The sequence below is a fragment of the Oncorhynchus masou genome, chromosome 11, assembly GCF_036934945.1.
Source record: "Oncorhynchus masou masou isolate Uvic2021 chromosome 11, UVic_Omas_1.1, whole genome shotgun sequence".
NCBI classification, from domain to species: Eukaryota; Metazoa; Chordata; class Actinopteri; order Salmoniformes; family Salmonidae; genus Oncorhynchus; species Oncorhynchus masou.
In genome coordinates this window covers 8852938-8878266 of record NC_088222.1, presented here as the reverse complement: position 1 = coordinate 8878266, position 25329 = coordinate 8852938, and the positions used below count along the sequence as shown (strand labels likewise).

The 25329-nt window shown below is 42.3% G+C and overlaps 1 protein-coding gene across 1 annotated transcript in view; it reads left to right on the top strand.

The window, feature by feature from the left end:
• The first annotated feature begins 9344 nt into the window (after positions 1-9344).
• The window catches only part of LOC135548076 (AF4/FMR2 family member 1-like), a 58189-nt gene continuing 42204 nt past the window's right edge, over positions 9345-25329 (top strand). Inside the window, 4 exon segments of the mRNA XM_064977315.1 lie at positions 9345-9586; positions 17384-17501; positions 24218-24752; positions 24755-25047. Coding sequence (XP_064833387.1) covers positions 9570-9586; positions 17384-17501; positions 24218-24752; positions 24755-25047 — 963 coding nt within the window. The 5' untranslated portion in view covers positions 9345-9569.

Below are 25329 nucleotides of genomic sequence, written 5' to 3'. Positions count from 1 at the left end.
TGGAAACAGTTCTTACATGTCGCTGGATCATTCATATGAAAACATTAGGTAATGACCTAACGAGACTCTTCAGGGAACGTTCTCTAAAGTTGTGGAAAACGTTTGATGTCAGCTGGGAAGGCAATAATAATGTTAGCGAGAGGCTGAGAGAGAGAGCCTTCGGGGCCTGACTCTAAATGTCAGGATTGACGGAGCTCCACCGCCCCACAGCCAGTAAGTTACAGCCTGTTTGTGACACACTTCGAACGAGGCACTCTCCCACCCCTGAGCGACCTGCGTATTCCAACACTTCTCCGGATAAATAGTTCCTGGCAGCAGTACTGTATGTAATCCCTCAGCCAGAGCACAGCAGCAGAACAGCAGAGTGGGAGGTAAGGCCCTAACACAGCCCAGCCTGTGAGGTGAGGGGGAGTTCCGTCCAAAATGTGCACTACTTTTGACCAGGGTCCATATAGCAAACTGGTGAAAAGTAGTGAACTAGGGTGCCATTTAGGACGCAGACGGATTTCTATCTGCTCTGGCTCTTGGCAGCCTGCCAGACAGTCCTACGGAGGGAGGGAGGGAGGGAGGGAGGGAGGGAGGGAGGGAGGGAGGGAGGGAGGGAGGGAGGGAGGGAGGGAGGGAGAGATAGAGCAAGAGAGAGAGAGAGAGCGAGAGAGAGAGAGAGAGAGCGAGAGAGAGAGCGAGAGAGAGAGAGAGAGAGAGAGAGAGAGAGAGAGAGAGAGAGAGAGAGCGTGTCCAGTGACTGACCTTTCTTAGGCAGGCAGACTTCGTTCTGGGCGTATTAAGGGCTGGCTGCACAGCTCACAGACATTATTTGCTTGCCTGAAGAGCCTTGGCCCAATGCCATCCAGTAGCGATGCACAGAGGGAGAGGCACACATTTGATTGGTTTTATTCCAGCCCAGTGTTTTTGTCCTGATGTCTAAACACACTCAGGATCATATTTCTATCCAGGCATCTTTACATCTAACCATATAATCCCTATGTGACATATAGCCACATGTATAGCACACAATAAGCATCAGATCTCATTTACAGGCTGAACAAGATATGCATCTAAATCTAGGGCTCATCCCCAAACTGAACATTCCACATTTTAAGACTTCAAAAAACACATGGGAATCAGTTGCATTTTAGCTACCATTTAACATTTAACATCTCCCTGTGAAACAAAAAAAGCTTTGCATTCCATTCCAGGGTTGTCATGCTGATATGCGTTAAAGCTCCTCCACGAGACACTAAAGCAATGCTTCCGGTTGTGGCACAGGTCCAGCTTCCTTTGGAAAACAAAGTGCTTTATTGGCATGGGAAACATATATTTACATTGCCAAATCAAGTGAAATAGCTCTCTTTTTCTATCTCTCTCTCTCTCTGTCCCCCTAACTGTGAAGTGGGGTCTCTCTCTCTCTCTCTCTCTCTCTCTCTCTCTCTCTCGCTCTTTCAATTCAATTCAATTAAAATGGGCTTTATTGGCATGGTAAACATGTTTACATTGCCAAAGCAAGTGAAATAGCTCTCTCTCTCTCTCTCTCTCTCTCTCTCTCTGGCACCCTGACTGTGAGTGGGGTCTCTCTCTCTCCCTCCTTCAATTCAATTTCAACGGGCTTTATTGGCATGGGAAACGTGTTTACGTTGCCAAAGCAAGTGAAATAAACAATGAACACAAGTGAGAAGAAACAAAGACAAGTTCAACAACAAACTGTTAGAGATTAACAGTAAACAGGTTTGAAAATGATAAAGACATCAAGTGTTATAATAGCAGCTATCTACAGTGTTTTAGTAATGTGCTAATAGTTGTAGTACGAATAGTAGGGGAAGATAAATAAACAGATGCATTTTGGTGGTATTTATGATATTGTGTGTACTCCACTGGTTGCCCTTTCCTCATGGCAACAGGCCACACATCTTGCTGCTGTGATTGCACATTGGGGTATTTCACCTAACATATATGGGAGTTTATCAATGTTGGACTTTTTTTCCCCAAATTGTTTATGGGTCTGTGTGATCTGTGAGAAATATGTGTATCTTATATAGTTGTAGATTTGGCAGGAGGTTAGGGAGTGCAGCTCAGTTTCCACCTCATTTTGTGGGCAGTGTGCACATAGCCTGTCTTCCCTTGAGAGCCAAGTCTGCCTATGGCAGCCTCTCTCAATAGCAATGCTCACTGAGTCTGTATATAGTCAAGAACTTTCTTAATTTTGTCTCAGTCACAGTGGTCAGGTGTCCCTCTCTCTCCGCAGTGTGGGATAAACAATACGACTAGAGTCACAGTTAAGCAGGGGGAGTTCACATCACACATGAAGTTTACAGATGTGCAGCAGGACACATGTCTAGCTCCTCATGACTAGCTACCCCACAACACAGACTCAAATTCAGTGGAGGCTTGTGGGAGGAGCAATCGGAGGACGGGCTCATTGTAATGGCTGGAATGGAATTAATGGAACGGAGTCAAAAAATGTGGTTTTTATTTATTCCATTCCAATCAGCATGTCCTCCTATAACTCCTCCCACCAGCCTCCACTGCTGAAATTACACTGTGTGGGGTTAGAAAATAGCTTCAGGGATTTCAAGTGTCGTAAGTGTTTTTCTTCTTTATCCTAAACCTAAAGGATTATAGTTTTTGAGTCATATTGAAACTACACATTTGCCTAATACCTTCTGGTGAATTAAAGGGACATACGAAATCATTAAACTATACTGAGCAAAAATATGAACAGAATATGTGACCATTTCCAAGATTTTACTGAGTTACAGTTCGGTTTACGGTCTCCGAACCAATTGTGCGGGTTTTTTTCAGTTTATTTGTAACTTATTTTGTACATAATGTTTCTGCCCCCGTCTGTTTATTATCTATGCATAGTCAGTTTTTTTTCCATTTAAAAAAAAAATTTTAACAAATTATTTATTATTTACTATGATGGCCTACCAAAAGGCCAAACACCTCCTGCGTGGACAGAGGCTGGGATTTAAATGTTAAAAAATAATGAAAATATAGGACAAAACACAACACTACGTAAAGAGAGACCTAAGACAACGACATAGCAAGACAGCAACGGTTGTCGTCGGTGGAAGAAGGAGAGGACCAAAGCGCAGCGTGGTTAGTGTTCATCTTAATTTAATAATAATCAAAAAACTGAACACTTCAAATTACAAAACAACAAATGTTCCACCCAAAACAGTTCTATCTGGTGCAGCCCCACAAAGACTGAAAAAAACAACCACCCACAAACCACAACAGAAAACAGGCTACCTAAATATGATTCCCAATCAGAGACAATGACTAACACCTGCCTCTGATTGAGAACCATATCAGGCCAAACAAGAAACCCCACATAGAAACAGAAAACATAGACTGCCCACCCAACTCACGCCCTGACCACACTAAAACAAAGAAAATACAAAAGAACTATGGTCAGAACGTGACAAACACATGAACACAGCATGGTAGCAACACAACATGACAACAACATGGTAGCTACACAACATGGCAGCAGCACAACATGGTAGCAGCACAAACCATGGTACGAACATTATTGGACACAGACAACAGCACAAAGGGCAAGAAGGTAGAGACAACAATAAATCACACAAAGCAGCCACAAACTACATACCTACATACCTACATGTACATATTACCTCAATTACCTCAACTAACCTGTTCTCCCGCACATTAGCTCTGTACCAGTACCACCTGTGTATATCTTCCACATTGACTCTGTACCAGTACCCCCTGTATATAGCCTCGCTACTGTTATTTTACTGCTGCTCTTTAATTATTTTAGATTTAGATTTTTTACTTATCTATTTTTTACTTAGCACTTATTTTTCTTAAAACTGCATTGTTGGTTAAGGGCTTGTAAGTAAGCATCTACACCTGTTATATTTGGGGCATGTGACAAATACAGTTGTATTTGATTTGATTTGTAAAAAGTTGCTGGATATTGGCGGGAACTGGAACACGCTGACGTACACGTCAATCCAGAGCATCCCAAACATGCTCAACGGGTGAAATGTCTGATGAGTATGCAGGCCATGGAAGAACAGGGATATTTTCAGCTTGCAGGAATTGTGTACAGATCCTTGCGACATGGGGCCTTGCATTATCATGCTGAAGCATGAGGTGATGGCGATGGATGAATGGCACGACAATGGGCCTCAGGATCTTGTCATAGGATCACTGTGGATTCAAATTACCATTGATAGAATGCAATTGTGTTCATTATCAATAGCTTATGCCTGACCATACCGTAACCCCACCGCTACCATGGGGCACTCTGTTCACAGCGTTGACATCGGCAAACCGCTCGCCCAAATGATGCCTTAAACGTGGTCTACTGAGCCGGATGGACGTACTGCGAAATTCCCTAAAACGATGTTGGAGGCAGTTTATGGCAGAGAAATTAACATTCAATGCTCTGGTGGACATTCTGCAGTCAGCATGTCAATTACACACTTCCTCAAAACTGGAGACATCTGTGGCATTGTGTTGTGTGACAAAATGTCACATTTTAGAGTGGCCTTTTTATTGTTTAATCAGCTTCTTGATATGCCACACCTGTCATGTGGATGGATTATCTTGGCAAAGGATAAACGCTCAATACCAGGGATGTAAATATGTTTTTTATGCACATGGAACATTTCTGGGATTTTTTTATTTCAGCTCATGAAACATGGAACCAGCACTTTACATGTTGCGTTGATATTTTTGTTCAGTGTAGTTTAACCCAAATAACTGCCATAAAACAATCTTACACAACATTCTGTTGCATCTAACAATTCAAAACCAAAAAAATAGTAGCTGGCTGGCTAATGACCCAGTGATTATTTTAATGGCTGCTGGTCCGCTCAGTGATACAGTAGTGGCACAGCTTCTCTCAACGGACAGGTTGGATGTGTGTTCGGTCTCTGGCTCCAATAAATCTGTTAGGGTGATAGATAGAATCGACCTACTACAGTCTGGTCTGTCTATCTACGTCTGTCTCTGTGTGGGTCAGGCTGCCACTACGCTACAGAGCCATGCCCTTATGTAGCCTACTGGCTGTAGCTCTAGAGACCTGGGGATTTATGTGTCTCCGCCATGGGGAGGTGAGGAGAAACAGGGCTTAAGAGCTTTTCAACATAGAAGCCTGACCTGATCACATGACCACAGCAGCCCGAGCTATGAAAAAAGCGGTGCACGTGTTGCCAGCTGGAGACATCCAGTAGAATCTAAACACTGTGCTTCATTCACATCAGGTTATGTAAGAGCAGGCTAATACAGCACACAGTACAGTTCCCTTTCAAATGATTTCTTACCTGAGCAATGAGGATTTACTGTCCCCAATCACAATATCTGTGTCCATGGCAGTTACATATGCAATACAGTGGGTTCATACATGACATTTGAACATACAGTACATTTAGTGAAGCTCCCTCTCCCAGCTGTGGTGAACTGGTAATTGTGGAATAACTGATACAAATCTAGTATGTGTTTTTTTAAAAGACTTACTTTCAAGGTTTAGAGCCAAGTGACAAATTAACTCTGTAACATCAAATACAACAGTCTGATCAGTTATTTTATTTTCCAACTCAGCATGATTGTGTGAATAGAACGTATGAATAATCAAACTCCCTGCGTGCAGTTATCTATTGGCACAATATCACAACAATTAAGATTATTTACAACATAGATTTTTAGATTGTATTAAAATTATAATAATGTTTTACACTCTTGATTTATTGTAACATTATATTAACATGATTAGAGTAATTTACATTTACATTTAAGTCATTTAGCAGACGCTCTTATCCAGATAAACATAGGATATGCCTTCTCCATTATTATCAACACTGACCTCGTCCAGTAAGAAAATAGAATTTGGTCTCATTCTGAGCTTCAAGAGTGGGGAGGTGGATTTTTAAAAATCTAACCAGGCAAGTCAGTTAAAGAACAAATTCTTATTTTCAATGACGGCCTAGGAACAGTGGGTTAACTGCCTGTTCAGAACGACAGGTTTGTACCTTGTCAGCTTGGGGGTTTGAACTCGCAACCTTCCGGTTACTAGTCCAACGCTCTAACTACTAGGCTACAGTGACCTTTGAAATCCTGGTGCAAAGTCTACTGGTGACTGACATTCACTACCATTGCCTGCTGTGTTGCCGTGTGCGGTTTGTTCCAGGCTTCTCCTTGCCTGGCTGCCCAAACTCCTTTCTCTGGCCAAATACTATGCCATATCCACAGATTTTAGTTTCTTCTCATCAATGAGTCTGGATCTGAGTACCTCCACGACAATTTCTAGAATGGATTTCCATTCTAGACTGTCTGATTTGTCCCAGACATTTTGAAAATTCATCGTTGGTTTTGATACTCTGCGTGGTTAGAGTAAGATCCAATAGCTGATGACTTTGTTTTGTACAAAACACCTAATTTTTATGTCACCACAAACAACTTCAATGATGGCAGTCTCAGACTGAAGTATGTACTGAACGACAGAGCAGAGAAAGGATTCAGTTCGAGTCATCAGACAAGGCTTTTCCTCCCAACTCTTTACAGTATTAACCCCAAGGTGCCTCGGCCGTGGATTGTCAGGAGACCTAAGCGACAGCTCCAGTAGCCTACACAGCAATGACTTGAAGTCGGAAGTTTACATACACCTTATCCAAATACATTTAAACTCAGTTTTTCACAATTCCTGACATTTAATCCTAGTAAAAATTCCCTGTCTTAGGTCAGTTAGGGTCATCACTTTATTTTAAGAATGTGAAATGTCAGAATAATAGTAGAGAGAATGATTTATTTCAGCTTTTATTTCTTTCATCACATTCCCAGTGGGTCAGAAGTTTACATACACTCAATTAGTATTTGGTAGCATTTCCTTTAAATTGTTTAACTTGGGTCAAATGTTTCAGGTAGCCTTCCACAAACTTCCCACAATAGGTTGGCGGGAATTTTAGCCCATTCCTCCAGACAGAGCTGGTGTAACCGAATCAGGTTTGTAGGCCTCCTTGCTCACACACGCTTTTTCAGTTCTGCCCACACATTTTCTATAGGATTGAGGTCAGGGCTTTGTGATGGCCACTCCAATACTTTGACTTTGTTGTCCTTAAGCCATTTTGTCACAACTTTGGAAGTATGCTTGGTGGCATTGTCCATTCGGAAGACCCATTTGCGACCAAGCTTTAACTTCCTGACTGATGTCTTGAGATGTTGCTTCAAGATATACACATCTATTTTGTGAAGTGCACCAGTTCCTCCTGCAGCAAAGCACCCCTGCAACATGATGCTGCCCCGCCCGTGCTTCACGGTTGGGATGGTGTTCTTCGGCTTGCAAGCCTCCCCCTTTTTCCTCCAAACATAACGATGGTCATTATGGCCAAACAGTTCTATTTTTGTTTCATAAGACCCGAGGACATTGATTGTTAGTAAGAATTACAAGAAACTGCCATGTGGGGAATCGTAAGTTGCTCGTTTCATCTTGTTCTTCATACTATGTCTTGTTTTGAGGTGTTTTGACTGATTTCATGTCAACGCTAATATAGCTAAAATCCTCTAGATAGCTAACCAACAACTGTAACGATGTATTTGAGAGACAAATCATCAAATCAAATCAAATTTTATTGGTCACATACACATGGTTAACAGATGTTTTTGCAAGTGTAGCGAAATGCTTGTGCTTCTAGTTCTGACAGTGCTGGTATATCTAACAATACCTAACAAGTGCTCATTGTGCAATACCTAACAAGTGCTCATCTAAAATGCCCCTGTAGTTGTGCACGCTGGTCTATAATGGTGGTCCTGTTTTCTGCAGTACTGCGATTGGCCTTTATCTTCCTTGGCTTCAATGTGAGGTGGCAGTCGTTCTCTCCTGCGACATGGTATGAATTATAGGCCTACCCATTAAGGCTCCATTGAACTTGGCAAACTACCTGCCCTCCAGGACACCTACACCACCCGATGTTACAGGAAGGCAATAAAGATCATCAAGGACAACAACCACCCGAGCCACTGCCTGTTCACCCCGCTATCATCCAGAAGGCGAGGTCAGTACAGGTGCATCAAAGCAGGGCCCGAGAGACTGAAAAACAGCTTCTATCTCAAGGTCATCAGACTGTTAAACAGCCACCACTAACATTGAGTGGCTGCTGCCAACATACTGACTCAACTCAAAAATGCATCACTAGCCACTTTAAACAATGCCACTTAACATAATGTTTACATACCCTACATTACTCATCTCATATGTATATGTATATACTGTACTCTATCATCTACTGCATCTTGCCATCTTTATGTAATACATGTATCACTAGCCACTTTAAACTATGCCACTTTCCTGTTTACATAACCTACATTACTCATCTCATATGTATATACTGTACTCGATACCATCTACTGCATCTTGCCTATGCCGTTCTGTACCATCACTCATTCATATATCTTTATGTACATATTCTTTATCCCTTTACACTTGTGTGTATAAGGTAGTAGTTGTGGAATTGTTAGGTTAGATTACTTGTTGGTTATTAATGCATTGTCGGAACTAGAAGCCCAAGCATTTCGCTACACTCGCATTAACATCTGCTAACCATGTGTATGTGACAAATACAATTTGATTTGACCATTTGATTTGATTTGAACTTTGTTTTTTATATCACTCTATTCAATTCAATGAGTGTCTCCACGAAAATAGAATTTATTTAAAAAAAACTACTATTGGAATGTTGTTCAGTATCTATGGGATGCCATTATCAGTTATATTCTTCACATTTATCAATAACTTAGATTAATTTATAGGAAGGCATACTTTAACTATCCACATAATCATAAAATATATCAGTAATTTTAATTTAATTGGGGAAATTAATATGAACTCTTTCAATATAATTCTGTATCCAGCACTACATAATCATAAAATATATCAGTAATTTTAATTTAATTGGGGAAATTAATATGAACTCTTTCAATATAATTCTGTATCCAGCAGTAGCCTGTGCTGTCTAATGGTATGTGTAGTTCTCAGTTCAGAGATAAAATAAAACTGTTTGATTGCTATCCCTGGCAATAGTTTAAGGTGGTGATTCAGAGAGAAGAATAACATGTCCATAATAGGAATGGTGTGGCTGTACCATTTCCCTACGTGCAAGGGGGGAACTGTGCAAACTTTGTTTTAAAGTTGACAATTGAAAAACGCGAGAAAGAAAACACATTCTATAATATACAACAGAAATATAATTTGGAAATAAGTAGAACATATGAACAGTCGTTTTTTTGTTTATTGCAGGTTGCTTTTCTGTTTTAGTACAAAAGCCATCGTATCTCGCTCCACTGTGTGTCCCCCCCGGATGACTGCATGAAATAGAACAACCCAGTATGCCCTGAGACCAGGATCCATATGCACAGTTACTAGCAGAGAACTGTGAAAGAACAGTTATTGACAGTTCATTTATATAAACATTTCGATGACATTTGACTGGTAAACAATGTAATCAAGAAGGGAGAGGGGAGGGGGGAGAGAGATTATCCAATCAAGGATTGTCAGAAACACATGGCAAGCAATTTACAATTTGTTTTTTTTGTTGAGGCGCACCATGGCAGCTCGTTCAAGGTAAGCAGAGAACGTTAGCTAACCTACGAACTATCTCAAATCCATTTGACCATAGCTAGCTAAAAAGACGCTAAGTCGTTCCAAAAGTTGAGTTTGACTCGTTACTTTGATAACTACGTTTTTGAATATCGCTAGAAGCGTGTTTTTAAACGGAGTTTGGCGAAGTTATTTGCCATTTTTAAAGCGTAATAAAATAAACAACCTGAATTGGTAACGCGGCTAGCGTAGCCGAAGGAGGTGGAATCAGCTGGAACTAGCCTGCTCACTGCCACAGCTGTGGTGTGTGATTTAGCTAGCAAACTGGTGCCACTGCTAACCAGCTGATCGACGATGTCAGTGTATTTTTAGATTTAGGAGCTAGCGCACGACCTCACCACCGGCTAACATTTTAGTTAGCTCATTTAGATAACAATTCCGTCGTGTTTGTTTTTTAAATTAGTCGATATATATTAGTTTGCCAGCTAACATTATTTTGGATAACAAAATAACTGGCCATTATGTAATGTGGTCCTGCGAGTTTAACTAGCTAACGTTCCTTAGCAAACGTTACTCACGAATTTAGCTACTAGATATTTAATTGTCACGTCAGAAGTTTGATCTTTCACTCCATCCTGGCAGTGTTAGTAAGATGCCTATCTAGCAGTTCGCATGCTGTTTTTTAAACTAGATTTTGCGTTTTAAACCTGATACTGATAGGTAACGTTAACCGTAGTTTAATTTCGGACAGAAAAACTAGCTACTAGTATACTTTCAATCATTCCTTGTTATACATTTTTACTTGCTAACCAGCAGGATTGAATATGGCGAATAGCTAACCACCGCGCATGAACAGCTGATTTCCTTTTTTAGAGGTCTCAAATCGAAACTTGTTTAGCAAATAAATACAATTTCCCTAAACGCAGGGAAAGGAGGAATGCGAGTTTACCATGTCTCCATCCATTGTACCTTTTTTATATCAATATTTTTAGCTACTCAACTTTTTAATATCAGGTTTGAAATGAATAGTTATTGTTGACGAAACCATCAATAGTTGCTGATAGTCCCTTGTCTAAAAACTCTCCATATTGTCTCTCTGCGTAAAGCCATAATAGTCCTAGATATAGATTGATTGGCCTAATAAGGAAAATAATACAAGTTAATTATGCCCACAGTACCCTGCTATCACATCCTTATATTGAGTACAGGTTCACACATCCCATGCATGCAGCAGCATGGCAGACACACACCTGTGTTTGGGGTTGATGAAAGTTAATTCCGTCTACTGCCTTTGTATAGCATTGAACCCTACTCTTGTCTACTACTGGGAGAAACCATTGCACCAGCTGATGTGGAGGGGTAAACTGTCCTCATGAAGCTAAACCTTAAAGGTGTAGCACAGGAGAAATGGACCCATTTGTATATGAAGAATGTAGCTATTTGCGCTTAGGTATCAACTCTGTAGTCTCTTCAAATCACTCTCTAAGCATTTCACTGTAAATTCTACACTTATCTTTGGTGCGTGTGACAAATAGTTTGATTTTAAATCTAGACTAGAGAAAAATAAATGCTGTTGCACCTTGCTTACCAATAAAGATGGTTGGTTAATTTAAAAGCCATCTTTTTACTGAGACAAACTTCCTTTGTTTACCATCAGTGGCTGAATATCTTTTCACCTCCAATGTATACTAGTCAGTGGATTGTAAGTAATGATACAGGGTGAACCACATGTTGACCTTTGCCCACTGCAGGGGAAGGAGTCTCTCTGTCTTTCCCCTCCCCCACTCATCACACAGCCCTTCTCTTTAGTGGAGGCTAGTATGCTGCGTGTTGCTTCTACTTTGCTAACTACAGACAGCCCTGCGCCTCTTATAAAACTTAAAAGCCTGCCATCAGCCGACTTTTGTGGTTCGGAGGAATTCCAGTGCAGGCGCCTGCCAACGTTTTGCCTGTAGGTCTCAGCAAGGCCTACGTTATGTTATAGTATGTTATGTTATAGTATGCCCTTTGTATTTTAATGATGTCATGCAGACATGGTCGTGATATAGGCCTACATTTTGGATAAAGGCTCATTCTTGCATCCCTTCTGAAAAGCCAGACACTACACAGGCTACATTATGGGATGGCTGGATTTAGAAGTAGCACTAGCTTCATGAATGATCCTTCTCGTCCTTATCAGTCTGGTGTGTTCTTGTGCCTTCATTTAAGAGAGAGGAGATGAGATTTTGGGTGAGGAGGGTGATAATCAGTTTTAAGGGGACCTAGGGGTTAGTGTGCATCAGACCACCACTGTGGCAGGCAGCTTTACTACAGTGGCTGTACATGATTTACACTTGTAAATAGCATCACATGGGAATCAAAATGGCATGCCCGTACTCCAATATTTCACAATAATGCCTTGCGTTCTTGAGGGTGATCCAAATGTGGAATCTGTACCCTTGCTGATTTTTGTATTTAGCTAGGCAATTCAGTTAAGAATACAATTCTTATTTTACAATGACAGCCTAACCCGGCCAAACCCTAATCCGGGCGACGCTGGGCCAATTTTGCGCCGCCCTATGGGACTCCCAATCACTGCTGGTTGTGATACAACCTGGACTCAAACCAGGATGTCTGTAGTGACGCCTCTAGCACTGAGATGCAGTGCCTTACACCACTGCGCCACTCAGGAGCCCATATCATGGACCGTAATGGTTTGAAAACATGCCAAGATTTGAAAGATAATCAAATTGTATTCATCACATGTTTTGTAAAAAACAGGTGTAGACTAAGAGTGAAATGCTAACTTACAGGTCCTTACCCACAATGCAGCGAGAAAGGAAAAATAATACACAAGTAAAACACATAATAGATGCTCACTGAGTAAGGATTACTTGGCTATATACATGGGGTACCAGTACTGAATAATGACAACTTGGCTATATACAGTTGAAGTTGGAAGTTTACATACACATAGGTTGGAGTTATTAAAACTTGTTTTTCAACCACTCCACAAAACAATAGTACGCAAGTATAAACACCACGGGACCACGCAGCCGTCATACCGCTCAGGAAGGAGACTCGTTCTGTCTCCTAGAGATGAACGTACTTTGGTGCGAAAAGTGCAAATCAATCCCAGAACAACAGCAAAGGACCTTGTGAAGATGCTGGAGGAAACCGGTACAAAAGTATCTATATCCACAGTAAAACAAGTCCCATATCGACATAACCTGAAAGGCCGCTAAGCAAGCAAGAAGCCACTGCTTCAAAACCACCATTAAAAAAATACATTCAGGGACTTTTTATTCAGCTCATAAAACATGGGACCAACACTTTACATGTTGCATTTTTTTTGTTTTGTTCAGTATACATACAGGTATACCTCAAAATAAAGTGACAGACAGGTAGCAACAATGTACAGCAGTGTACAGTGCATTTGGAAACTATTCAGACCCCCCCTTATTCTAAAATGGATTAAATAAATGTTTTTCCTCAAATCTACACACTATCCCATAATGACAAATCAAAAACAGTAAAACATTTATTTATTTATGTTTACATATGTATTAAGATCCTTTGCTATGAGACTCGAAATTGAGCTCAGGTGCATCCTGTTTTTATTCATCTTTTGATGTTTCTACAACTTGATTGGAGTCCGCCTGTTGTAAATTCAATTGATTGGACATGATTTGGAAAGGAACACCCCTGTATATATAAGGTCCCACAGTTGACAGTGCATGTCGGAGCAAAAACAACTCCGTGGGGTCGATGGAATTGTCCGTAGAGCTCTGATAAGGGATCATGTTGAGGCACAGATCTGGGGAAGGTGCCAAAAAAGTTCTGCGGCATTGAAGGTCCCCAAGAACACAGTGGCCTCCATCATTCTTAAATGGAAGAAGTTAAGGAACCACCAAGACTCTTCCTAGAGCTGGCCGCCCGACCAAACAGAGCAATCGGGGGAGAAGAGCCTTGGTCAGGGAGGTGACCAAGAACATGATGGTCACTCCGACAGTGCTTCAGAGTTCCTCTGTGGAAATGGTTGTCCTTCTGGAAGGTTCTCCCATCTCTGCAGCACTCCACCAATCAGTCTTTTATGGTAGAGTGGCCAGACGGTAGCCACTCCTCCCAGATGATCTGGTCTGATGAAACCAAGATTGAACTCTTTGGACTGAATGCCAAGTGTCACGTCTGGAGGAAACCTGGCACCGTCCCTACAGTGAAGCATGGTGGTGGCAGCATCATGCTGTGGGGAGGTTATTCATCAGCAGGGACTGGGAGATTAGTCAGGATCAAGGGAAAGATCAATGGAGCAAAGTACAGAGATCTTTGAAGTCCTGTGCATTCTGGAGCAGGTTCTCAGACTGGGGCGGCGGTTCACCTTCCAACAGATCAACAACCCTGAGCACACAGCCAAGACAACGCAGGAGTTGCTTTGGGACAAGTCTCTGAATGTCCTCAAGTGGCCCAGCCAGAGCCCGGACTTGAACCCAATTGAACGTTTCTGGAGAGACCTGATAGTAGTTGTGCATCGACGCTCTCATCCAACCTGACAGAGCTTGAGAGGATCTACAGAGAAGATTGGGAGAAAGTTGCAAAAAACTGGTGTGACCAGCTTGTAGCGTCATACCCAATAAGACTCGAGGCTGTAATCTCTGCCAAAGGTGCTTCAACAAAGTACTAAGCAAACGTTCTGAATACTTATGTAAATGTAATATGATGATTATTAAAAAAAATATATATATATTTTTTCCTAAACGGTTTTATGCTTTGTCATTATGGGGTATTGTGTGTAGATTGGTGAGGGGGAGAAACTGTCATCCATTTTGGAATAAGGCTGTAACGTAAACAAAATATAGAAAAAGTCAAGGGGCCTGAACTTTCCGAATGCACTGTATGTGATGAGTCAATGGGGACCTTGTATGCTACAAAAATGTTTTGGTACCCTTCCCCAGATCTGTACCTTGACACAATCTTGTCTAGGAGATCTACGGACAGTTCCTTCAACCTCATGGCTTGATTTTTGCTCTGACATGCACTGTCAGCTGTGGGACCACACCAAATCATGTTCAATCAATTGAATTTACCACAGGTGAACTCTAACCAACTTGTGGAAACATATCAAGGATGATGGGCTTCCGAGTGGCGCAGCAGTCTAAGGCGTGCATCTCAGTACACTACAGTCCCTGGTTCGAATCCAGGCTGTATCATAGGGCGGCACACAATTGGCCCAGCATCGTCCAGGTTTGGCCTGGGTAGGCAGTCCATTGTAGATAAGAGTTTGTTCTTAACTGACTTGCCCAGTTAAATAAAGGTTTCAATAAATCAAAAAAATGATCAATGGGAATAGGATGCACATGAGCTCAATTTCGAGTCTCATAGCAAAGGGTCTGAATACTATATTAAGGTGTCTATTTTTTTTGTTATTTTTTACATGCATATCCAGGGGCACACTCCAACACTCAGACAGAATTGACCAATAAAGCATTTGTTTAGTGAGTCCGCCAGATCAAAGACAGTAGGGACGACCAGGGATGTCCTCTTGGTAAGGGTGTGAATTGAACCATTTCTCTGTCCTGCTAAGTATTTTTTTAATTTTTTTTAAATGTAATGAGTACTTTTAGGTGCCAGGGAAAATGTATGGCGTAAAAAGTACATTATTTTCTTTAGGAATGTAGTTTAGTAAAAGTTGTCAAATATAAATAGTAAAGTACACATACCCAAACTGTTTAAGTAGAACTTGTAAAAATACTATACACCACTGGGTAGTGAGCGTGTTCTAGGAACCTCCTATAGAATTACATGAATCAGGGCAGAGCAGGACGATAGCCAACCTGTTTGAGGGCAGTCTATTTTGTTGCCAGATTTCCAAATGACAATTGAAGCTACATCCAAGTTCTCCACCCAGATCAAGTTATCCACACCCTTCTTACTTCAACAGAGCTGATTTTTTTTTTTAAATCCAGTAAAGTAAGTCGTTGTCCATTTTTATATGTATTCTGGCAGTGTGCCATTCTAGAGGGAGTGTTTGAAACAGATGATGTCAACCCCATAGGACTGTGTCTCTGTCTATAATTACACCTGTCTCCAGATACAGTGCCTTCAGAAAGTGTTCATACCCCTTGACTTGACTTCACATTTGTTGTTACAGCCTGAATTCAAAATTGATCAAATATATTTTCTCTTACCCATCTACACATCATACACCATAATGACAATGAAAACGTGTTTTTAGACATTTTTGCCAATTTATTAAAAATAAAATACAGGAAAATCTCATGTTTTCACACCCCTGAGTCAATATTTTTAATGTACTTTTGGCATTGATTACAACTATGGGTCTTTATGGGTAAGTCCCCAAGCGTTCCATACCTGGATGGTGCAACATTTACCACTTTTGAATTTATTTTTAAATTCTTCAAGCTCTGCCAAATTGGTTGTTGATAATTTTAAACAATTTCAGGTCTTGGCCCATATTTTTTAAGTAGATTAACTGAAAGACCTTCACTGTCTTCTTGGTAAGCAACTCGTGTTAATTTGGCCTTGTGTTTTACTTAATTATCCTGCTGAAAGGTGAATTTGTCTCCCAGTGTCTGTTGGAAAGCAGACTGAACCAAGTTTTACTCTAGGATTTTGCCTGTACTCTGCTCTATTCTGTTTCTTTTTATCCTAAAATAAATCCCATATCCATAACATGATGCGGCCACCGCCATGCTTGAAAATATGAACGGAATGCTTTGTATCCAGGACCAAAAGTCAATTTCTTTGCCAAATATTTTGCAGTGTTACTTTTGTGCCTTGTTGCAAACAGGATGCATGTTTTGGAATATTTTTATTCTGTACAGACTTCCTTTTCACTAGGTTAGTATTTTTGGAGTAACAACTGATGGATCAACATTGTATTCTCCTTTCACAGCCATTAAACTCTGTAACTGTTTTAAAGTCACCATTGGTCTCATTGTGAATTCCCTGAGCAGTTTCCTTCCTTTCCGGCAACTAAGTTAGGAAGGACGCCTGTATCTTTGTAGCGACTGGGTGTATTGATACACCACCCAAAGCATAATTAATAACTTCACCATGCTCAAATGGATGTTTAATGTCAGCTTTAAAAAAATACAAAATACATTCTATATTTTTAAACCATGTGCCCTTTGTGAGGCATTGGAAATCCTCCCTGGTCTTTGTGGTTGACTCTGTCTGAAATTCACTGATCGATTGAAGGACCTTACAATTATCTGTATGTGTGGGGTACAGGGATGATTTTTGAATGACTACCTCATGTTAAACAGTTATTGCTCACAGTGAGTCCATGCAACTTACGGGTTTAGCACATTTTTTTGGGGTCCTGAACTTATTTAGGCTTGCCATAAAACAAAGGGTTCAATACAATTCAATACATTTTCATGACAAAATGGGGGTATTGTGAGTGTATACCAGTAAAATGTGTTTTCTCAATTGAATCACTTTTAAAATTCAGACTGTAACCCAACACTGTGGAAAACGTTAAGGGGTGTGAATACTTACTGAAGGCACTCACTGAATGATGGAACCCCCCCCAATTACACCATTTTGGACTCTCAAAATTATTCTGGTAATGGTGTACTTTGTATAATAAATCCAATCCAACTTGCTCTCCTTATGAAGCCAAAATCCTAACCTGAGATCTACCCAAGTATTTCGATTTTTCGCCCAAGTCTTCCATTTTTGATATCTGTGCATCATTGAATTTACCCTGAAGTCTGAGTTAAGCATATACAGACTTGAGAAATGTGTTCTGTTCAAAGTGTCCACTCTAAACCTGTCTGATTTTTTTTCTTTTCTTTTTTCCTCCCCCCACACACACAGCTACAATGAGGAGAGGAACCTCCTTCGCATCCAAGAGCGGGAGCGGCGGAATCAGGGAACCTTCCAGGAGAAGGAGTTCTACCAGGAGACCGTTCCCCTATTCGGGGAACCCTATAAGGTCAGACTACTTCCTGTTCTTTCTTTTCTTCTTCTCTAGGCCCTTAGTATGTCCTCCTGCAGTCCTAATAACAACTACAAACATTCCGACGTATTCCCAAAATACAGGTTATTTTATATGATGCTATTAATTATTCTATTTGAAATAAGAGAATTAGAGGCCAGAGGAAGTGTTTTGCTTGATGACTTCATGACCAATGCGTTTGCACGTTGATAATGTAACAGTTTGTTTTGTAACACAGCCCACGTGTCAGTGTGTCGCTCTTAAGAGATGAGCTGTTGTGAATTCGACTGCAACCTTTTATTAGAAACTCCTCAGAACATCTCGTTGATGTAGTTAGGCGTTGCTCTGGACGTGATGACCTGCGTTCATACCGTGACCCCCCCTCTTTGCCCTAGGTCTAGTTACCACTGAAGTCAAATAAAATTGGTTTGTCATATGCTTCCTAAACAACAGGTGTAGACTAATAGTGAAATGCATCATTACGAGCCCTTCCCAACAATGCGCAGAGAAAACACAAGGAATAAATACACAATGAGTAACGTGGTACCAGTACAGAGTCGATGTGCAGGTGTGTGAGGTAATTGACGTAGATATGTATGTATAGGTAGGGCTAAAGTGACTAGCAACAGCATAGATAATAAAGAGTTAGTGACAGAAGGGTCAATGCTGATTGTCCAGGTAGCTATTTGCTTAACTATTTAGAAATCTTTTGACTTAGGGGTAGACTATGTTCAGGGTCCTGTTGGGTCCAGACTTGATGCATCGGTACCGCTTGCCGTGTGGTAGCAGAGAGAACAGTCTATGACGTGGGTGGCTGGAGTGTTTGACCATTTGTAGGGCAAATTGTCAAACTCTCCAGCCACCCACGTCATAGACAGACTGTTCTCTCTGCTACCGCACGGCAAGCGGTACCGATGCATCAAGTCTGGACCCAACAGGACCCTGAACAGACACCACTTGGTATCCAGGTCCTCAGTGGCAGGGAGCTTGGCCCCAGTGATGTACTGGGATATGCACACTGACCTCTGTAGCTCCTTGTGGTTTGATGCTAAGCAGTTGCCATACCAAGCGGTGATACAGCCTGTCAAGATGCTCTCATTGATGGAGCTGTAGTGAATGCTAGCTCCAGGCTCAAGGGTGTTTTTTTTTACCTTCTCTTATGTAATTGGCTCAGCCTAGTGCAGGGATGGGGCAACTCCAGTCCCCTGGGGCCTGATTGGTATCACACTTTTGCCACAGCTAACACACCTGACTCCAATCATGATCTTCAGTTTAGAATGCAATTAGTTTAATCAGCTGTGTTGACGAGGGATGTGGACAGTGTGTGACACCCCTCCAACCCCGGAGGACTGGCGCAGCCCATCCCTGATTTAGGGAATAGGCCTGGCTTTGAGTCATTCTTAGGGAGGTCTGAAATGAGTTGGGGCCAGGGTGGACTGTGTGTGTGCATACTATATACATGCATTTGGAAAGTATTCAGACCCCTTGACTTTTTACAGATTTGGTTACATTTCAGCTTTATTCTAAAATTGATTTAAATTTAATGTTTTTCTTCAATCTACACACAATACCCCATAATGGTAAAGCGAAACCAGGATTTTAGAAACTTTTGCACACAAAAAAAAACTGATACCATATTTATGTACGTATTCAGACCCTTTGCTTTGAGACTCAAAATTGATTCGGGTGAATCCTGTTTCCATTGGTTATGCTTGATGTTTCTACTATGTGATTGGAGTCCACCTTTTTGGTAAATTTAAAATTTACTGGACATGATTTGGAAAGGCACACACCTGTCTATATAAGGTCCCACAGTTTGACAGTGCATGTCAGAGCAAAAATCAAGCCATGAGATCGAAGGAATTGTGTCGAGGCACAGATCTGGGGAAAGGTACCAAAAACATTCTGCAGCATTGAAGGTCCCCAAGAACACAGTGGCCTCCATCATTCTAAAATAAAATATGTTTTAGAACCACCAAGACTCTCCTAGAGAGAGCTGGCCACCAGACCAAACTGAGAAATCGGGAGAGAAGGGCCTTAATCAGGGAGGTGACCATGAACCAGATGGAGCTCTGTCAGAGTGACCAATTTTTCTGCAGAAATGGTCATCTTTCTGGAAGGTTCTGCCATCTCTGCAGCACTCCACCAATCAGGCCGTTATGGTGGAGTGGCCAGATGGAATCCACTCCTCAGTAAAATACACATGACAGCCCACTTGGAGTTTGCTGAAAGTCACCTAAAGGACATTCAGACCATGAGAAATAATATTCTCTGGTCTGATAAAACCAACTCTTTGGTCTGAATGCCAAGCATCATATTTGGAGGAAAGCTGGCACCATCACTACGGTGAGGCTTGGTGGTGGCAGCATCATGCTATGGCTATATTTTTCAGGGATTGGGAGACTAGTCAGGATCAAGGGAAAGATGAACAGAGCTCCTTAATGATAAACTGCTCCGGACCTTAGACTGGGGCGAAGGTCCACTTCCAATGAGACAACGGCCTTAAGCGCACAGCCTAGACAACGCAGGAGTTGCTTTGGGACAAGTCTCTGAATGTCTGTGAGTGTCCCAGCCAGAGCCCGGACTTGAACCCGATCGAACATCTCTGAGGCGACCTGATAATAGCTGTGCAGCTACGCTCCCCATCCAACCTGACAGAGCTTGAGAGGATCTGCAGACTAGAATGAGAGAAACTCCCCAAACACAGGCGTGCCAAGCTTGTAGCGTCATACCCAAGAAGACTCTAGGCCGTAATCGCTGCTAATGGTGCTTCAACGTACTGAGAAAAGGGTCTAAATACTTATGTAAATATAATATTTCACTTTTTATTTTTAATACATTTGTAAATTTCTAAACCTGCTTATGCTTGGTCATTATTGGGTATTGTGTGTAGATTGAGGGGAGGGGGGACTTTATTTATTTTATTTTATTTTACCTTTATTTAACCAGGCAAGTCAGTTAAGAACAAATTATTATTTTCAATGATGGCCTAGGAACAGTGGGTTAACTGCCTGTTCAGGGGCAGAACGACAGATTTTGTACCTTGTCAGCTCGGGGATTTGAACTTGCAACCTTTCGGTTACTAGTCCAATGCTCTAACCACTAGGCTACCGACTAATTAATACATTTTAGAATAAGGCTGTAACGTAACAAAATGTGGAAAGTCAAGGGGTCTGAACTTTACAAATGCACTATGTACAAAAGTATATAGATACGAATGCACTGTATATACATAAGTATATGGATACCCTTTAAAATTAGTGGATTCGGCTGACATCACTTGAGTTCCAAACTGCCTCTGGAAGCAACATCGGCACAAGAACTGTTCGTCGGGAGCTTCATGAAATGGGTTTCCATGGCCGAGCAACAGCACACAAGACTAAGATCACCAAGCGCGGGCTGGAGGGGTTGTAAAGTTTGCCGTCATTGGACTCTGGCGCAGTGGAAACTGTTCTCTGGGGTCATGAATCAAGCTTCACCATCTGGCATTCCGACAGATGATTCTGGGTTTGGCGGATGCCAGGAGAACACTACCTGCCACAATGCATTGTGCCAAGTAAAGTTTTGTGGAGGAGGAATAATGGTCTGGGGCTTTATTACATTGTTCGGGTTTGGACCCTTAGTTCCAGTGAAAGTAAATCTTAATGCTACAGCATACAATGACATTCTAGATGATTCTGTGCTTCCAACTTTGTGGCAACTGTTTTGGGAAAGGCCCTTTCCTGTTTCGGCGTGCCAATGCCCCTGTGCATAAAGCGAGGTCCATACAGAAATAGTTTGTCGAGATCGATGTGGAAGAACTTAACTGGCCTGCACAGAGCCCTGACCTCAACCCCATCAGTGCCCGACCTTACTAATGCTCTTGTGGTCTACGCAGCATGTGGATGGAAATCCCAGCCTGTTATTGGGTGAGGACTGCAAGTCCCCAAGTGAGCATGTAAATCCCAGCATGTGATTGGAGACAGATGGGAACCCCCAGCCAGTCATGTCCTCTGGAAATCGATGCAATCCCCAGCCAGCCACGTCTTCTGTAGATTATGGTGCTGTTCGGTTAATGAGGCCTCTTGGAGCCCCCTACCGTGTCACTACTCAGGAGGGAGTGGGAACCCCTGAGGAGTACTCTAAACCGGAGGGCCAACCAGTTAGTCCTGTCCCCCATCAGAGCCTGTCAGCTCCAGCAGCCGCTTGTTATTTAAAGCAGGGGTGGTTTTGTCTGGACTGGATACAGCTCTTGTCTAAATGGACTTTTCACCGGTTAATATAACTTGTGCAGCAGGTTGGGAGAATTGACATGGCAGGTCAGGATAATTAGGTTAAGGTTAGGAAAATGGTTTGGGTTATCAAAAATAAATTTTTATGTCAATTTGACAAAAGCTATTTAGTCTAACGGTTCAAATATCTGAACTTGTATTAATCATGGTCAAATTACCAACCATGAAATTAGTTATTAAAATTGCTAAATCGTCTCTCCGCCCAATGGCAAAATGTGTAGAATTGCAGAAAATAACTATAAATGTATCTCTGCGGTCAAGTAGGGCTGCTAAAAAAATGTTGCTTGCAAGGTGTGGGGGGTGCCCCGCGAACACAATTTCGGGCCCCCAAAATGCTAGGGCTTTTGTCGTTATGGATGTGGCTATGCAGACCCTCGAGCCACTGCACTTCCTCATGAGCTACAATCAAAGTTGCCCACCCCTGATTTTTTAAAGGAACACAGTTCGCTATTTAGGCTCCCTAGGAAATAAGATGGTGTGGCTTAAAATAATGTAATTTGGTGAGACTCTCTTTTTAATTCCGTGTCTGTGTGCTGGTTGGCCTTCGTGCCCAGTGGGTCAGTGAGAGGCTGTATGAATTTAAAAAATATATATATTATTTATTTATTTAACTAGGCAAGTCGGTTAACATTCTTATTTACAATTACGGCCTACCAAAAGGCCGCCTGTGGGGATGGGGGCTGGGATTAAAAATAGAGGACAAAACGCATCACGACAAAGACACCACAATACTACATAGAGACCTAAGACGACAAAGCATGATAGCAACACATTACGATGACAACATGGCAGCAGCAGCACAACATGATAGCAGCACAAAACATGGTACAAACATTATTGGGCACACGGGAAGCGATGCATTGTCTGTGTTGTCAGGGAAGTGGGCCAAGATGAGCTTGAGATGGCTTGAGATGTTTCTAAACAATCCTTAAAACAAAACAAAAAAAAACATGAAAATTAGAAATAGTTGTGAAAATATGAACCAAATAACGTTATTAGATCATTTTCTAGTCCTCAAGTAGCATACCACCCTTTCTAATTAACACCGCCTCAATCACTCTTTCAGTCAACCCTCCCTTTTCTCCTGTTAACTCAGTCATTTCTTATAAAGAAGCACTGCTTTCCCTTGGTGGCTGGCAGCTGTAAAGTATATCTCTTTACCATGGCTAAGCTGATTGCTTTGTTTGTTCAGTGGATGAATGGGAGGCTCTGTTTCCTTGGTCGGCTGCCTGTTGTGATGCATTTGGTTCATTCTGGCAAATCCTTATGTTGTGTTGGCGTCAGTTGGGTCTGTGAACAAGGCCAGCCTCTCAAGGTGAACAATGTTGTAGGATGTGAATTAGCTGTCACTAACATCCCAGGGCTTAGGGTTAGGTACTGCTGGTTTATTCACAATGCATAGCGTCTCATATTGACCAGAGAGAAGTGAGGTAGGAGCCTGTTAGGGACAGGCATTGTACTCGCTCAGGCCATGTGAATTGATGGTGAAGCAAAGCATAGGTGGATTCTTTGTCTTCACGAGGTGATGCTGTACCAAAGGTGCTGGATAAATGGAAGGTGTCTTACTCAGGCCGTTTTACCATTTTGACCAAAAAATTGGCACAGTTCCCGTCTGTTTAAGGGGTGGCTCTCCCATAGGCACCAATGCGACAGCAGTTTGGCCTGGTCTACTTAGTTCTTTGACCTGTATATGAACCAGAAATAAGGAGCCAGCGAGTTGTCTCGCTTCCTCTTCAGTTTCTGTGTCTTCTACTGTAGGGACTTTGGCAACCTTATTCTCCTCCCTTCTCCTGGCGTGTACTCTTGCACACTCCCCGCCATGCATTCCACAATAGTGGAAACTCCCTTCAAGCCAATGCTTACACCAATCCTATACGTCCTTAAAATCCATGACGGAGTGTGTTGGTGAAGGCTAAAGGTTGCATCCAGATGCGTCCCCCCCCCCATCTATCTCCTGAACCACAGCCCAACGTTGCCCTTATTCTGAAGAGGATGTTTTGGAGTGACGCAGTGAGCCCATACAGCCCTTGGGGTTAGCTAGCTAATGTAACCGAGAACTTCATCTTGTCTACTCTCCTGCTTTTTAAAGGTCATATTGATTGGTTGCCAAAAAGTCAGCTACATACAGAGACGAAGGGCAACAGTAATATTTAGATAGTTAAACCATGGTTTTATCTATAAAGAACACAGTTCGGCTGATTTCTATCTAGTTAAATCATGGTTTTTAAAGGTAGACTCAGCGATGCAAAGTAAACATTTTAGCAGTATCAGGTCAACTTCCGCAACAACGAAGAGCGTGTAGCAAGATGTTATTCTCCTCCTCAGTCTCAGACTGTATTGTTCTTATTAATTTTCAAGGCTAACAACTACTGTCGCGCTGATAAGAACCCATCTTCTTAACAACACTGATGTACCTGAGTAACCTTTTCTTTTCTGTTTCAGACGAACAAAGGAGATGAGCTGTCTAGCCGTATCCAGAGGATGCTGGGTAGTTATGAGGATGTGAACAATCCCAACACTCAGTGTTTGGACAGCAGCTTCTCTAAGGACCCTCAATCTCATGTCACCACAAAGTATGGGCGGCCATCTCGCAGCCGAGACCGAGCGAAGCCTCCATTCCAGAACCCTCCTCAGTACGGGGCAAGCCAGAGCCAGAGTAGTGGTCCGCCCCGTGGTAACCACTCTGGCCAGCCTCTGAAGAAGATCCACGGTCCTTCCTCCTCCTACACCCAGTCCTCCCTGAGTCTCAGCCAGGGCCAGGCCTGCCCAGACCCACACCAGAGAAAGACTGAGCTCTGGCCAGACCTGAGGGAGTGTGCCAGTCTTCCTCCAGTCCTCTCCGCCCTGTCCCCCCCAGCCGATCCCCTATCCCCCCTACATTCCAGTGACCCCAGCGACTCTGAACACCAGGACTCCCCCCTGCACCCTGAGAGGCTCCCGGCCTCTCCCCTACACCCTGACTCACACTTCCCCATGGTGTCCCCCTGGATGACCCCCAGAGAGACATCCCACCTCCGGCCATCGATGGAGCAACCCTACCCTCTCAGACCTTCCCTCCACCCCTGGCCTCCAAACCCAACCTGGTCATGCCCCAGAAGCCAACAGCCTACGTCCGGCCCATGGACGGCCAGGACCAGGTGACCAGCGAGTCTCCGGACCTCAAGCCCTCTCCAGAAGACTTCCATGGGCAGTCTTATCATGAACCCTTACCAGACTTGAAAAGCACCAAGCCCAGCCTTTCCAAACTGAAGATACCATCACAGTCTATAGAGGTAAGCAGAATCATGTTCTGTTTTTAACTGTGTGTGTGTGTGTGTTCCTTATTTTGACTAGCCTATATAGCCTGCTGTGTGAGAAATATCAGTTAATACCAGACGCATAATGAACACACAAGCCTGGGAGATTGGGTTTAAACTGGACTTTAGATTAGAACTGGACGGTGGACTTTAGATGGAAGAAATAGTTGGTCAGCAAAGAAAAAGTTAAACATTACGTAACATCAAACTAACAAACCTTGAACATATCCTAAAAATGGAACATGTATCAGATGGGCC